The 15,173-nt window shown below is 45.0% G+C and overlaps 1 protein-coding gene across 1 annotated transcript in view; it reads left to right on the top strand.

The window, feature by feature from the left end:
• Window positions 1–14,886, top strand: part of b4galt5 (UDP-Gal:betaGlcNAc beta 1,4- galactosyltransferase, polypeptide 5) — a 42,293-nt gene extending 27,407 nt beyond the window's left edge. The window contains exons 2-9 of the mRNA XM_042096828.1: window positions 6,661–6,780; window positions 7,212–7,325; window positions 7,825–7,952; window positions 9,506–9,622; window positions 11,246–11,433; window positions 12,103–12,225; window positions 13,283–13,384; window positions 14,190–14,886. Of these exons, the coding sequence (XP_041952762.1) occupies window positions 6,661–6,780; window positions 7,212–7,325; window positions 7,825–7,952; window positions 9,506–9,622; window positions 11,246–11,433; window positions 12,103–12,225; window positions 13,283–13,384; window positions 14,190–14,337 (1,040 nt within the window). The 3' untranslated portion in view covers window positions 14,338–14,886. The remainder of the gene's footprint in view (window positions 1–6,660; window positions 6,781–7,211; window positions 7,326–7,824; window positions 7,953–9,505; window positions 9,623–11,245; window positions 11,434–12,102; window positions 12,226–13,282; window positions 13,385–14,189) is intronic.
• The last annotated feature ends 287 nt before the right edge of the window (window positions 14,887–15,173 follow it).

A 15,173-nucleotide genomic window follows, 5' to 3' on the forward strand; every position in this document is an offset into this window, starting at 1 on the left:
TAGGGCTGGGAAGGTAACCGCATTACTGCAATACCGCGGTCACTAAAATAAAAAATTAAAAATTAAAATCTGTAAAACATTTGGACTTCGACGTTTTCAACCATGACATGCACAATTCCGGTTTGAAAACGTAGCAGAATCTCCAAGATAATCACGTTATGCAGTCAGCTTGACGTCTGCAGGTGGCTAGTCTACATGAAGTGAATCCCCCAATTGGCCTGCACATGTGTGCACGTAGTAATGTGTAACGTGATGCACCATCTTATGACATTGATACTCAGAGAACCACAGTTAAGTTAAGTAGGCTAACCCTCCGTTTTCAAAACAAAACTTCAAAACTTATCAAAAGATGAAGCAAACCTGACCTTTCGCGTTTGTGTTGGGGAGCGCAATATTCCAACATTCCAACATTCCATTTATTTACTATGCGAGAGCAGTGTTGCCAGATTGGGTTGAGTGATTTCCACCTAATCACGTTCAAAAACCCGCCATCTTCAGCAAAAAAACGCCCTAACAACGATTTTGTCATAGAGAACCATTCAACTCAAAATTTTATTTGCCCGCCTAAAGCTTATTTTTCCCCACCCGACGAAGTCAAAAGAAGCCCAAATCTGGCAACACTCTGCGAGAGTAGGAGAACTGGCACAATCGTAACACTTTTCTATTCTCTCCGTTCAAACTCGATTTACATAAAGCTGTTAAACGTGAAAGCTGTGAAATTTGTCCAGAAAGGAGTCATACATGTTTAGTTCATGAAAGAATTACAAAATATGTTCTAGTTTGTTAAAAATTTAACTTAACAGTAGGGTTGGGTATCGTTTCAATTTAAACGAATCCGATTCCAATTCCGATTTCTTATTTCGATTCCGGTTCGTAACGATTCTCGATTCCGATTTTTTTTTAAAGGCAGGGTCAAAAAAAGTTTAGGATATTTTAAATGAGCTAGCTAACCAACGGTCTTTCTCAGGGTATCTGCACATTTTCCAAGTGCAAATTTAAAGACTTTTTAAGACCTTTTCAAGACATCTAAATGAAAATTAAGACTATACCACAACAAAAAGATATGACTGTTTATGAAATAGTTTTTTTTCCCTACTAATTTTAACCCCCACCCCATTTTGGATGTCTACAGAAGTTACCAAATATATTTTGGCGAAAGAAAAATAATTGTGTGTGAATTACCTTCACAGCTATAAATGCCCAATTTTAGGGTCTGGGCTGCTTGCTTTTGAAGCTGGCTGTACATATTTGGTTTTGCTTACTGCTGAGGCTGACTGTTCTTCACCTGTGTCTGTAGTAGCCTAGGGCTACTTGCCAAAGACATGTGCACTGGACTGGATTCCCTTCAATATTTTTTTCAGTTAGACTAAGCTATTTACATATGTTAATAAGCCTACTTTATATAATTTACTATGTGCATCTATTGTCCAATATGCAGCACAGCAAATTAAAGTTAATCCACTACTTTACATTTTGCATACCAGTTGTATCTAAACCAACCAAAGCTTGACTGAAACATTGTAAAACCATTGACTTGTTTTAAATTAATTAAAGGAGAATTCCGGTGTGATATTGACCTAAAGTGTATTGAAACATGATACCGAGTGTGAACGTATGTCTCATAGCCCATCTGACTTGTCCCCTGCACTCCAAAATCTGGCGCTAGTTAGCCGATGCTACCAACAACTTTTTCAGTAGTGGTGCTTCGGCATCGGGCTAGCCATGCAAATAAATCACTGTTTTACACCCATTTACGAGGCTCAATGTATCTCCACACTTCATTGGTAGACTTCCGAGGGCCCTGACATTTAAAACGAGACATTGAGAACTTTGAAAAAGCACTGGTAGTTTACTTACAAGACGATTTATACAGACAGTATCTTCACGAAGTTTAACGTTTGCAGCCATCTTGAATTTAGTCACGATAAGTCTAGCAACGAGTAAGACTGAACAGGTATGATAAGAGATCAGATTCCAAAAATAATTCAGTGGAAATGCATGGATTCCAGTTTCTTCCAGTAGCAGCAACTGGAATCCATGCATTTCCACTGAATTATTTTTGGAATCTGATCCCTTATCATAGCTGTTCATTCTTACTCGTTGCTCGACTTATCGTAACTAAATTCAAGATGGCTGCAAACGCTAAACTTCGTGAAGATACTGTCTGTATAAATCGTCTTGTAAGTAAACTACCAGTGCTTTTTCAAAGTTCTCAATGTCTCGTTTTAAATGTCAGGGCCCTCGGAAGTCTACCAATGAAGTGTGGAGATACATTGAGCCTCGTAAATGGGTGTAAAACAGTGATTTATTTGCATGGCTAGCCCGATGCCGAAGCACCACTATTGAAAAAGATGTTGGTAGCATCGGCTAACTAGCGCCAGATTTTGGAGTGCAGGGGACAAGCCGAGATGGGCTATGAGACATACGTTCACACTCGGTATCATGTTTTGATACACTTTAGGTCAATATCACACCGGAATTCTCCTTTAAGAGACAGGTCCTCCTCGCATGATCCTGCTGAAAACTGCTGGTTTCATCTCAAGCACGCACTTATTATAAACGCGCGTATTTTATTTTTTTTATGTAGCAGTCGCCGACATTCTAAAAATATGCGGTTATATTTCACAACTTTTGCGAAGTAGGCCTAGCCTACTGGGAAACGCTGGCAAGCAAGCTGCTGGCAGATATTACAGGTAGGCTATTATAACTTTGACAGATATTTTCTTCCCTAAGCTAGGCCAGCAACACACGCTGGAAAGATGCAAACAGATCAACTTAACATATACTGTATTTCCTCCTGATTGCGAAGCACTGCACATAATTTGACCAGCAGTCTTCGCGTCTATAGTTTGTGAAACGATGCTGCGTCCGAGCAAAGACCTTAGATGCTAAGCGCAACTCCAAAAAGGAGAACAACTGAGCATCTGGCTTCAGGCTGAGCCGGATGCCGGACAGGGCTTTTAAAATCCATATGTCCGGCCTAAATTCGAACATATGGCCAACCTATCGCTAACTGGCTTACCAACTCTTTCTCCCGCTCATTCTACCATAGGCTCCCTCATTCCACGTAGGCTACCTGTCTATCTCTCAGGCCTCAGCTACATCACGAAAACGTCAGGCATATTATTTTGTACATAGGCCTACTGTAGTATTACCGTTTTCACACCTTTAACCAAACCCGTGAAAAACATCTTCACTCTGCAACCACTACACTTCCTCCCGTAGCCTAATAGCCTAGTCACTTATACAATTGCGTTTTAAATACACGAAACTGAATGGAGACATCACTCGTTCTCTTGCACTCGCTGGCGGTCCCATACGCACATTTAATACCTCTCTTTCGAAAATTCAGTTGTATTTAAGATGTTTTAAGGATCCGCGGGAACCCTGCTTTCTGAATGAAATAGTCTGACATTCTCCATGAATTTTAATTCTATGAACTATGCGCTTCTTCGTTGGTGTTCAGCCGTTTCTTCTTCCAGTCGGCGGATTGGGAATCGAAACTAGGAATTGAAATTTAAACTTTTGAACGATTCCGGGAAAATCGCAAAGATAGTCCCGGTTCCAACCAATACTCGATATTCGATACCCAAGCCTACTTAACAGCGACATGTAGGTCTAGGCTATAGGACTTACCTTTGTTAGCCTACAACCTGACACAGCCATTAAAACGTGTGGTAGCCTACCGTTGTAACATTAGCATAAGAGTCATGAATGTAACAGTTCTAAAATCGTGATAGCCTTGTTGATAAACTGCTTATTTCTTTCATGTTTGAAGCATTTGGTCCAGTGGTCTTTGAAGTTGCTGCGGCTGTCTTTTTTTGGTGGGGGGGTGTATACCGCAGAACCGCGGTAATTTCTTGCTTACCGACCGCGGTAAGAAAACATCCATACCATCCCAGCCCTACAACCACGGAGAGTTTCTGCTCATGTGCGTCGGTGTCGTTCACATGTCCGAATGTTAGCATTATATCTGAATTACCTGAAGGGTCGGACCTCCGTTTAACTGCATATACTGCGGAGGACGTGTCTGAAAGCAGCAACTATAGTGTGGTGCACAATGACTTGAAGCTATGCACTGAAGGTTATCCCAGCACCATGCCCCCTTTCATCAGAGGGTCATTGTCCCCTGTTTTATACCCCTAACCTTGTGACAACAGAGTGTGCCAACAACCCCCCCCCCCCCCCACACACACACACACACACATACACGCACACACACACTTTCTCTCTATATTACAAACACACATACAAATATGCATGCACGCACAAGTCACACTGTACATACATTCATGGGTGGCTTTTAATGAAAGGTCTCTCTCTCACTCACACATACACACACACACACACACGCATACAAACAAATGCAAACAAGACTTTGTACCCCCCTGGAGAGACTGAAACTCACCAAAATAACAAGAGTGATCTAATAAAGCACACACAGGCACAACCCTTGTGTCCTCAGTTTGCACACACACACACACACACACACACACACACACACACACACACACACACACAGTCAGACTACTTCTCTCTGTGCATTCACATACATTTTGAATATGAACTCAATCACAATCACACTACCCTACCTACAGTAGTAACTACAATAGCATGTTATATAAATATGTTAGTAATACACTTCTATTGTCCTCACTTGGAGTAGAGTACCACTTCAGTTCCTCCACTGGGTAGTGAAGCCCAGGTACTGCGAAGCCTCTTATTTGTGTACTGACCGTATCTAACCTGGCCATAGGGCAGCCCTTTCCGTGGTTCGCAGGCCGCTCATTAAGCCCGCAAGGGTGACCACTCCTGGGTGACTAAGGCACTGGCTGACTGTTGAGTCCACTGCTCTGCTCTGCTTATAAGGAAGGGAGAGCGCACCTAATAATAGTGCAATTGTCCTGGGTGAGATGAGAGCACCACAGGGTCAGTTTCCGTGAAGTGTGCAGCCGTGGGGATGCTCTTTGTTCTCTTAGTTGAGAGGACTGTGTGTATGTGTGAGTGTGTGTGTGTGTGTGTGTGTGTGTGTGTGTGTGTGTGTTCTGTCTGTCATGGTTGTGAAGTGTGTGATGCCACACAATAGTGAGAATCATCACTCAAGCAATGCCATTACGAAAAACAACAAAAATGGACTTCTAGCATTTGCTTATCTGATAAGATGTAAAGTAATGAGGAAGTGTGTGTGTGTGTGTGTGTGTGTGTGTGTGCGTGTGCTCTTTCACTTCCTTGACTGATGAATAGAGAAGCTCATTCCATTTCACCACTGTCTGGCGTTCTGTCACTGCAGTGCTGCTTTCACTACTGGTTCTCCTGCACGTCAGGTATCAGGTATGCAGTGCCAGTTGGTCATTAACACTACTCCTAACTTCCCACTTGGTTCAACCTCCATTGTGATTCACCAGCCATGAAAAGTGTGTGTTTACTTTACAGTTTGTTTGAACAAAGAAATATGTTCAGGATGTTTGTCATGAGCTGTTCTCAGAGAATTGGGGCTGAGATTGTGCTGAATGTGCATGTTTGGCACTTCTGAATCAATGTTTTTAGGTGAACTATATGCAAATGGACACACTGCATACTGTATGAAGAACAATATTGTTAGTCACTATAGAAGCGCTGACGGCCAATCAGCCTCCCATCGAATTTTAGAAATGACATTAATAAGCATTGCGAATGTTCCCGGGAGACTTTCCTTATCTTTGGTCAGTGTGGGCATTCATATTGTTGGGGTTGACAATACAGTTGTTTTTATAGTTATGGTCAGTTGTCTTTATAGCTTTTGCCAGTTGTTTATATAGTGATGGTCAATTGTTTTTATAGTGATGGTCAGTTGGTTTTATAGTGATGGTCAGTTGGTTTTATAGTGATAGTCAGTCTTTATAGTTGTGGTCGGCGGTGTGGACGGGTCTTTACAGTCAGCTGCTCTGGGTCAGGTGGCACGGCAGATCTCAGACAAAAGGGGAGAAAACAATGTGGGATTGTGCCTGTGGAGTTCACAGCACCCACTTAACATTCCTGGCTAATCACGCCGACTGCTTCACTCCGTTTTGATGTGTGTGTGTGTGTGTGTGTGCGCGCACACTCCATTTTGGTTGCCCCTCACACCTATTTGCAATGAGTCAATTTCCTCCTCACATGTTATCTGTTGGCCTCAGGCCCGGTCACCTCTGACTTATCATCTACCTTTCACTCCCTATCTAAATGGTCACAGCCAGGCCTTCTACAGAAGCAAACCTTCACCGAACTACATTTCAGTTGACAGAGATGCATGTGCATTTTTGGGCCGTCGAACATTATAGGTCTTTCAGGCGTTTATTTTTTCTCCTGTTCATGATTTCTCATGTAGCAATGAAAACAGAATTAAGACCAAACAATCACATTAGGCTGATACGGCTTATGAGACTCTAATTAGAGATGTTTGGCTCTGATTGTACCAGGGCCTTGATTGCTCTTCCTCTCAAAGTAAATGAGTAAACCCAGTTATGGTCTCCAGAACTGATTATGCATTTTATTTATCTATTGTATTGTTCATGGACACATGGTTGTTTTTGAGTGCCTCCTTTATGCTCTGGACCCTGACAAAAGTTCTCTCTCCCCCTCTCCCTCTTTCTCTCTCTCTCACTGTCTCTCTCTGTCTCTGTTTCTCGTTTCTGATTGTAGTGAATGAGTACCTGTTTATGGTCCAGGCCCGTGGGATCCAGATCAAGGAGAACATGCGGGTCATGGGTGAAAAGGTCCTTGAACAGGTGGTGCGAAGTGCCTACAGCGCCAATGGCACAGGTAATGGTCGGAAGCTACACACTTGGACACAGACAGACTCACATAGACAGACAAGACAAAACACAGACAGTCAAGTCGGAATGACAGAGAGAAAGAAAAAAGAGAGGAGGAGGAGAAGGAGGAAGACGATCAGCTTTTCCCCAGTGTTTCCCTCCATGTGACTGCTATTGTTAGACGAGGGCCAACAGACTGTTTCACTGACAGACTGACAGAGTGAGACACACAGGGTCAGGTGAGGTGAGAGAGGGAAGGAAGCTGGACAGTGTGGCTAATGTGTGACATATTAGCCAGAAAAATCAATAAGGCTTCACAATTGAATTTGGGGTGGGGGTGGGGGGGGGGGGGGGTTCTCTTGCCCTGTCTATGATGTTGATCAGAGCCCAGGCACACTTTTTAAATGCTGACCGATTGATTACTGCTGACTTTGCCAGACTATGCCTACGACTTTAACCTGAGTGAGCCCGACGTGCCAGTGACCCCCTTCCTGCCCGAGGGCTTCACCTACCTGCCCAGCCAGTTATGCCCAGAGAGACTGCCCTCTATGAGTGAGTATGGGCTGCCAGACACACAGCCACAAAAAGCTAGTACCACTCTAAACATTATGAAATAAATAAACAAGCTCTTGATAACACTGGAAAAGCATTGTAAAAAAAAAAAACAATAAAACATCCTGCCCCACTTCCCCCAACTCATTTCCAAAGCATTGCTATTGTTTGTTTGTCTTTGGTCTCAAATTGAATCAATAAAAAATAATTGACAAAAAAATCCTCTCAATAGAAAATATGCCTAATGCATCATCATAACAATAACTGCTTTGGACATAAAAAGAGCATAATATGTTATATTATCTAAACATATTTAGAGTACATGGAAAAGTACTTCCTATTGTATCTTGTATCAGTAATGTTGAAGTAAAGTTAGTAACGTTGCGGTGGCCCCAGACACTGCCCTCTGTCTACTACTGCGCTCTCTGTGTACTGATGGTTCTGTTGTTGTTGTTGTTGTTGTTGTTGTTGTTGTGTTGTGTGTGTGTGTGCTGTGCAGAGGGTGGGGTGGACGTGAACATGAGTGAGGTTGGCCTGGAGATGGTGGAGAGGTCTCTGCTGCAGCAGGAGCCCAGCCTGAGCAGGGGTGGACACTGGAAACCTCACGACTGCATCCCACACTGGAAGGTGAGACGCAGAACACCCTCCCAGCCACAATAATGAGCTCTGTTCGTCACATGCGGACACACACACACACACACACGCACACGCACACACAACCTCACTTACACAAACCAACCAACAGACACACACGCACACACACACACACACACACACACACACACACACACACACACACAACCTCACTTACACAAACCAACCAACAGACACAGACACACACGCATACTCGGTTTTAGTTTGTTTGCGTCATACAGGCTCTCTTTCAACTTCAACTTCAAGGCACATGCACACATGGAAGGTGTGTGTGTGTGTGTGTGTGTGTGTGTGTGTGTGTGTGTGTGTGTGTGTGTGTGTGTGTGTGTGTGTGTGTGTGTGTGTTTTAAAGGGCACACCGTCCACTCTTCCAGTAACTGGCTTTCTGAGGGCGGTCTACCTAGCCAAAAACAAACTCAAACAAAGCATGAAATTTCACTACAAAGTCTGTGTAGTAAAAAAGCATGCGTGTGTTTGTACTAAAGCAGCGTGTGTGTGTGTGTGTGTGTGTGTGTGTGTGTGTGCGTGTGCGTGTGCGTGTGTGCGTGCGTGTGTGTGTCTGTATGTGTGTCTGTCTGTGTGTGTGTGTGTGTGCGCATGCGCACATGCATTTCTGTGTGACTGCATGTGTGTATGTCAGTGAACCCACAGCATTGCCTCTGCCATTGTCTCTCCCTGTCACTCAGTGTCACTAGAGCTGCGGATGAGAATCAGATGCCCTAGTGACCACAGTGAGTGATTATAAGGGGATAAATGGACACTACATGCAGACATGGCAAAAAGGCACATGTGTGTTTGTGTGTGTGTGTGTGTGTGTGTGTGTGTGTGTGTGTGATGTTTCAAGATCATGCTTTCAACCTTAAGTCCCTCCCTATTTACACAGGGAGCTCTCTGTATACTGATTTTGCACTGAGAGGGATATGGCCTCTGTCTCTGCTCTGATTTTGCACTGAGAGGGATATGGCCTCTGTCTCTGCTCTGATTTTGCACTGAGAGGGATATGGCCTCTGTCTCTGTCTCTCCTCTGCTCATCACACAGCACCGTTTTTCACTTTGTCATCTTCAGCACCGACATCTGCCAGTCAGTCAGCACCGTCTGAGACCCGCGGGTGTGTGTGTGTGTGTGTGTGTGTGTGTGTGTGTTTACATTTATGCGTGCGGGTGGTTTGTGCTCATCTACGCTGTCAGCTCATCTACGCTAGAGATTAACTATGCACATCAAGCCATGGGTGCTCATTTTGAAAAGACGCGTTTGATGCCTGACTCTTGTTCTAAAACTGTACTGGGTTTTGGCACTCCAGAGGGTAAACGAGGGGTGGGGGTTGTGGGGAGAGTTACAGTTGCCATGGCGACAGGTGCGGAAACAGGTTTGTTTGCATCCAGGGAGCCCTCTTGCTTAAGCAGAGAGCAGAGGAACGTCTGCCAGAAAGCTCCTTCTTATCTCTTTTGGATCACATCAGAGAGAGAGAGAGAGAGAGAGAAACTTGAGAAGAGACACAGCTGCATTTCTCGCTTCCATGTTCTAGGTGGCGATACTGGTGCCATTCCGGAACCGTCACGAGCACCTGCCCGTCCTGTTCAGGCATCTGATACCGATCCTACAGAGACAGCGACTGCAGTTTGCTTTCTACGTCATTGAACAGGTAGGCCTCCTCCGCCCCTCCCCCACAACCCAACTTTTGCCCTGGGCAGGCCGCACTTCCGCATGATCAGGCCAAAGATTGTTAAGGCGGAGCAAGATATTTCATCAGGAGCCACTTCCGGGAACCCGGATTGCACGAGGGGGGGGTCAAAATCCCCCTTTATGCAGAGCAGAGGCAGCGACTGCTCCATTGAAGTCTATGGGCATAGATCAGAATTTCACCACATATGCTAAGGTCTTGGTTCTATAGAGTTAGGAATGTGAATTTCGGGCACGTTTTCATGATCCTCAAACCCTTCTGAACATTTCAGGTACATTTGTAGCATTTTTGAGCAATCCAGTCTGGAGAAAATCAACCTTATATCAGGTGTGCGCCGGTTATTTCTGCCGCTGCTGTTGGCCGGTTGCAACTTACGCTCGTCAATACGTCATCGACACGCCTCTTTATGCAGGCAGGATTCGATCCCCATTTCGCGCCCATAGACATGAACTACGACGAAGTATCTTGCTCCGCCTTAACAATCTTTGGGTAGGCCTCCTCCTCCGCCCCTCCCCCACAAACCACCCGGCGCTAAAAAACAGCGGTTAGTCCACCACACATCCTGTTTTCACAACCCACTGCACTGAAACCATAGAGGGCTTGAGAAAGAAATGAACAGTCAGTATGTCAAGCACACAGCAATGGTGCAATAACGGAAGCACCATTAAAGCTTATCAGTGCATGAGTGGGCACGCACGCACGGACACACACACACAAACACACACACACACACACACACACACACACACACACACACACACACACACAAACATCAACACATACACACACACACACACACACACACACACACACACACACACACACACACACACACACATACACACACATACACACAGAGGTAGATAGATAAATAAATAGATAGAGAGAGAGAGAGAGAGACAGAGAGAGAGAGAGAGAGAGAGTCCTGTCCTGTGTTAACACATCTGTTCAGAGTTCATTGTGTACTGTAGTGTAATGTTGAGCAACACTCACTGCTGTGTGTCTTATCACATGCATTACATGCTTTCCTAATGGAAAACATGGTGTAATTGCCCTAATAGTGAGATATGACTCACACCGTCACTCACGCATCAACACATCCCATTTTCCATCACGTGTAACAAACAAGTCATCTAAGGCAACAAGGCAATTATGCGTGATTATACAAGTGATGTTATCACAGCTGGATGGACAGTTTCACCCACGGTCTAACTGACTGTGTGTGTGTGTGTGTGTGTGTGCGTGTGTGTGCGTGGTGTGTGTGTGCGTGGTGTGTGTGTGTGTTTGTGTGTGTGTGTGTGTGTGTGTGTGTGTGTGCATGGTGTGTGTGTGTGAGTGGTGTGTGTGTGTGCGTGGTGTGCGTATGTGTGTGTGTGTGTGTGTGTGTGTGTGTGTGGGTGTGTTTGTGTGTGTGTGTGTGTGGTGTGTGTGTGTGTGTGTGTGTGTGTGTGTGTGTGTGTGTGTGTGTGGTGTGTGTGTGTGCGTGGTGTGTGTGTGTGTGTGTGTGTGTGTGTGTGTGTGTGTGTGTGTGCGTGGTGTGTGCGTGTGTGTGTGTGTGTGTGTGGGGGACACGCTCTTCTCTAGGCGGGCAATGAGCCGTTTAACCGCGCCATGCTGTTCAACGTCGGTTTCAAGGAGGCCATGAAGGACCTGGACTGGGACTGCATGGTCTTCCACGACGTGGACCACATCATGGAGAATGACCGCAACTACTACGGCTGCGGAGAGATGCCGCGACACTTTGCCGTCAAACTCAACAAGTACTCCTACATGTAAGTCCAACATATGGCCATTCACCAGAGGTGGACGTCAAAACATCAGGACATCAAGATGTCCTGCCATGTATTCCATCTACCTGCACGTGCAGTTAGCACAGGTGATAATCACTAACTAGATGATCAACTGTACCTGGCTGAAGAGTTGTGCTAGCTGGAATCAGCTGGATGAAGTGAATGGTGTTGAAACAAATGATGTGCTAGAACTTTGATGTTCCGAAGCTGAGATGTGTACTCCCTGTCTCTGCCTATCACAGCCTCATATTACACTGACACATGCTTCTGGAACTCCATATGTAGAGGGAGATGCTGACAACACACTGATATGAATGTGCATTGTATCAGCACCATCTGTTACTATGGATAAAGTGTCTGCTAGATGAATTACACATCATGTAAATGTGAATAGCAGCACTGTAGGTGAAGAGTCTTCTCAGATCGCCTTCTCATGTCTATTCATTATGACATTTTGGTTTAAAAAATGCATCCAAATGTAATGTAATGTAATGACACCCTGAGTTTCTTCCATTGATAAGGGGACCTGTGACACAGTACTTCTAATGGCATTCATTTATGTCCCCATGAATGGCTTTGAGTTTAAGCATTGGTTAAATTGAAAAAATATATTAATATATATTATTAAATATATTTAAATGTGCCTCACAGGCTTCCATACCACGAGTTCTTTGGCGGTGTGAGCGGTCTGACTGTGGAGCAGTTTAGGAAGATCAATGGCTTTCCCAATGCATTCTGGGGATGGGGTGGCGAGGATGACGACCTGTGGAACAGGTGAGACCAGCTGCCACTAGCTCAACTGTGACCTAGATGGTTTCCTGTCTGTTTTATGATGTGGCCCACTTCAGTTCATTCCCGATTCTTACCACCTTTCCACTTCCTGTAGGCTTGTGTTGGCATCTCTGTTTGCACATAAGCACCATTGTGTGCGTGTGTTTGTGTGTGCGCGTGTGTTTGTGTGTGCGCGTGTGTTAGTGTGTGCGCGTGTGTGTGTGTGTCTGTCTGTGTGTGTGTGTGTGTGCACGCGTGTGTGTGTATGTGTGTGTGTGTGTGTGTGTGTGTGTGTGCACGCGCGCGCGCGCGCGTGTGTGTGTGTGTGTGTGTGTGTGTGTGTGTGTGTGTGTGTGTGTGTGTGTGTGTGTGTGTGTTTTAAAGGGCACACCGTCCACTCTTCCAGTAACTGGCTTTCTGAGGGCGGTCTACCTAGCCAAAAACAAACTCAAACAAAGCATGAAATTTCACTACAAAGTCTGTGTAGTGAAAAGCCATGCGTGTGTTTGTACTAAAGCAGCGTGTGTGTGTGTGTGTGCGTGTGTGCGTGCGTGTGTGCTTGTGTGTGTCTGTATGTGTGTCTGTCTGTGTGTGTGTGTGTGTGTGCGCATGCGCACATGCATTTCTGTGTGACTGCATGTGTGTATGTCAGTGAACCCACAGCATTGCCTCTGCCATTGTCTCTCCCTGTCACTCAGTGTCACTAGAGCTGCGTAAGAGAATCAGATGCCCTAGTGACCACAGTGAGTGATTATAAGGGGATAAATGGACACTACATGCAGACATGGCAAAAAGGCACACTTTGTCTGGGCCTACGCCAACGCTACACTTTTAGTTGTTTTAGTGATAATTTTACGGAACTTTGTCAAATTCTCTGAATTAAACCTTTAAATCTTATTCTGCCTTTCTGAGTCTTTCTGAGAGAATTGTTATTGTCCCATGTGTATGGATTTAAAAAGTTTGACCAGCAAAATATGTAAATGAATAAATATGCCAGCTACAAGTGTATACAAGGCACTGATTTAACGTGTGTCTGTGTGTGTGTTGCCATCTTGAACAGGGTCCAGTATGCCGGGTACTCAGTGAGCCGACCACCTGGAGATATTGGTCGCTACATGTCCATCCCACACCACCATCGTGGAGAAGTCCAGTTCCTTGGAAGGTGAAGACACACCCCATAATACTCATGCCATGAGTCTTGACTCTATATATATATATATATATATATATATATATATATATATGGGTAGTGGTATGTGGCAATAGCATCATTAGTCAGGCCATTCCTCACTGGCGCATGATCACTGGTACTACACCTCTTTATTATGAGTCAACAGCATTTCACAACAGATACTATTAAAAGTTGTTATGACGCTCAGTGTTTATTAATATAACAGTGTCATGTTGTCTTAAATTCAAATCTATGGTGCTATGACAGCTTATTAGTACATACCCATAAATGCCCATTGTATCAGTGAACAGCCAGTGCCATGATTACCACTGAGGAGACATGGCATGTGTTATAATGTTTTAATGACATGCTTTGGTCAGTCTGTTTTAAGTAAGATGATTGGTTGTAATGCAGGGGTTCATGTTCTAATTCTGCACCTTTTTGAACTAATCATGTCATGAGCTTTTGAAGAGACTAAAAACTGTTGTAAAAATTGTTAAGGTAGGTGTGACATACTTGAGGGAGATGGCAGATATAGACTTTAGACCCTGTTTACATACAGTAGCTGACCTCCATAAACATGATTGACTTACTGACAGGATGTATGATTACTTGACAGGTTCAGGCAGGTTTGGTATGAGACAGGGGACACCCTCTCAGGGAAGCTAATCAACCTCTGATTGCCATCAGTTGTGTGGTTATGTTATGTGGCTATGCTATGGGACTATGGTATGTTGTATGGTAATGTTTTGGTTTGGTGTGTTGCTAAACAGCAAAACTGAACCCTCTCCCCCAGGTACACTTTACTGCGGCGCTCCAAGGAGAGGCAGAGCCTGGACGGTCTCAACAACCTGCGCTACTCCCCTGTAGTGTCCCGGAGGACTCTCTACACTAATGTGTCCGTTAGCCTGAGCAGAGATATGGCACCTGTGGACGACTACTGACCCACCCACTACACCAAACCAAGCTGCATCGCCCACCCACACACACACCCACACACCATCCAGCCAACCTGGCCCGGGCGTGGCCAAGGACCCCCCCCCCACATACACACACACACCGACATGGTGTCCAGATAGCTCCTACTGTACCCCTCTCTCAGAGTAGAGACAGCTCTGCCCTCTGCAGCCAAAGCCCTCCAAGACTCCAGGACAGTGTCCTCACCACTCACTGCATTCCCCTGAAGGACATGTCTGCTTACTACACAGAACAGTGTTTGTTTCCAGGCTGATTTGTGTGTGTGTGTGTGTGTGTGTGTGTGTGTGTGTGTGTGTGTGTGTGTGTGTGTGTGTGTGTGTGTGTGTGATTGCGAAGAATGGAGAGATGTTGTAGAACTGTGTGGGTTTCCACTTATTTGTCATGCTTTGAGGGAAGCCTAGATGATGTGTAATTTTTTTGTTTCTTTTTTTAGTTTGTTTGTTTGTTTTACAAACTCCACTCGTTTGGCGTTGGTCTACTTTGTCATCTGCCTTTCATACCATTCTGGCCTTTTATCTGTGTGGCTTTCCGTTGATTTCTTTCTTCAACTCCATTCGCTCACGCAGTCCTTCACCTCTCTGCCTGGAAAGAGCCCACCATCGCCGCAAACTTTGACCCTCAGCACTTTTCCCCTGCCTTGACTCGTCCGGTTAACCCGGCGGGAGGCGAGGAAACAGAGAGTCACGAGGTTTACAAAATACGAATGAGCGTGCGGAGGGGGCTTAGGAAGAAAAAGCCAATGACCATCACCTGGAGCGCTTTCAGCAGTACGCCTATACCCTTTCATACAACTCACAGCTGG

The sequence above is a fragment of the Alosa sapidissima genome, chromosome 7 (genome assembly GCF_018492685.1).
Source record: "Alosa sapidissima isolate fAloSap1 chromosome 7, fAloSap1.pri, whole genome shotgun sequence".
In the NCBI taxonomy this organism is placed as follows: Eukaryota; Metazoa; Chordata; class Actinopteri; order Clupeiformes; family Clupeidae; genus Alosa; species Alosa sapidissima.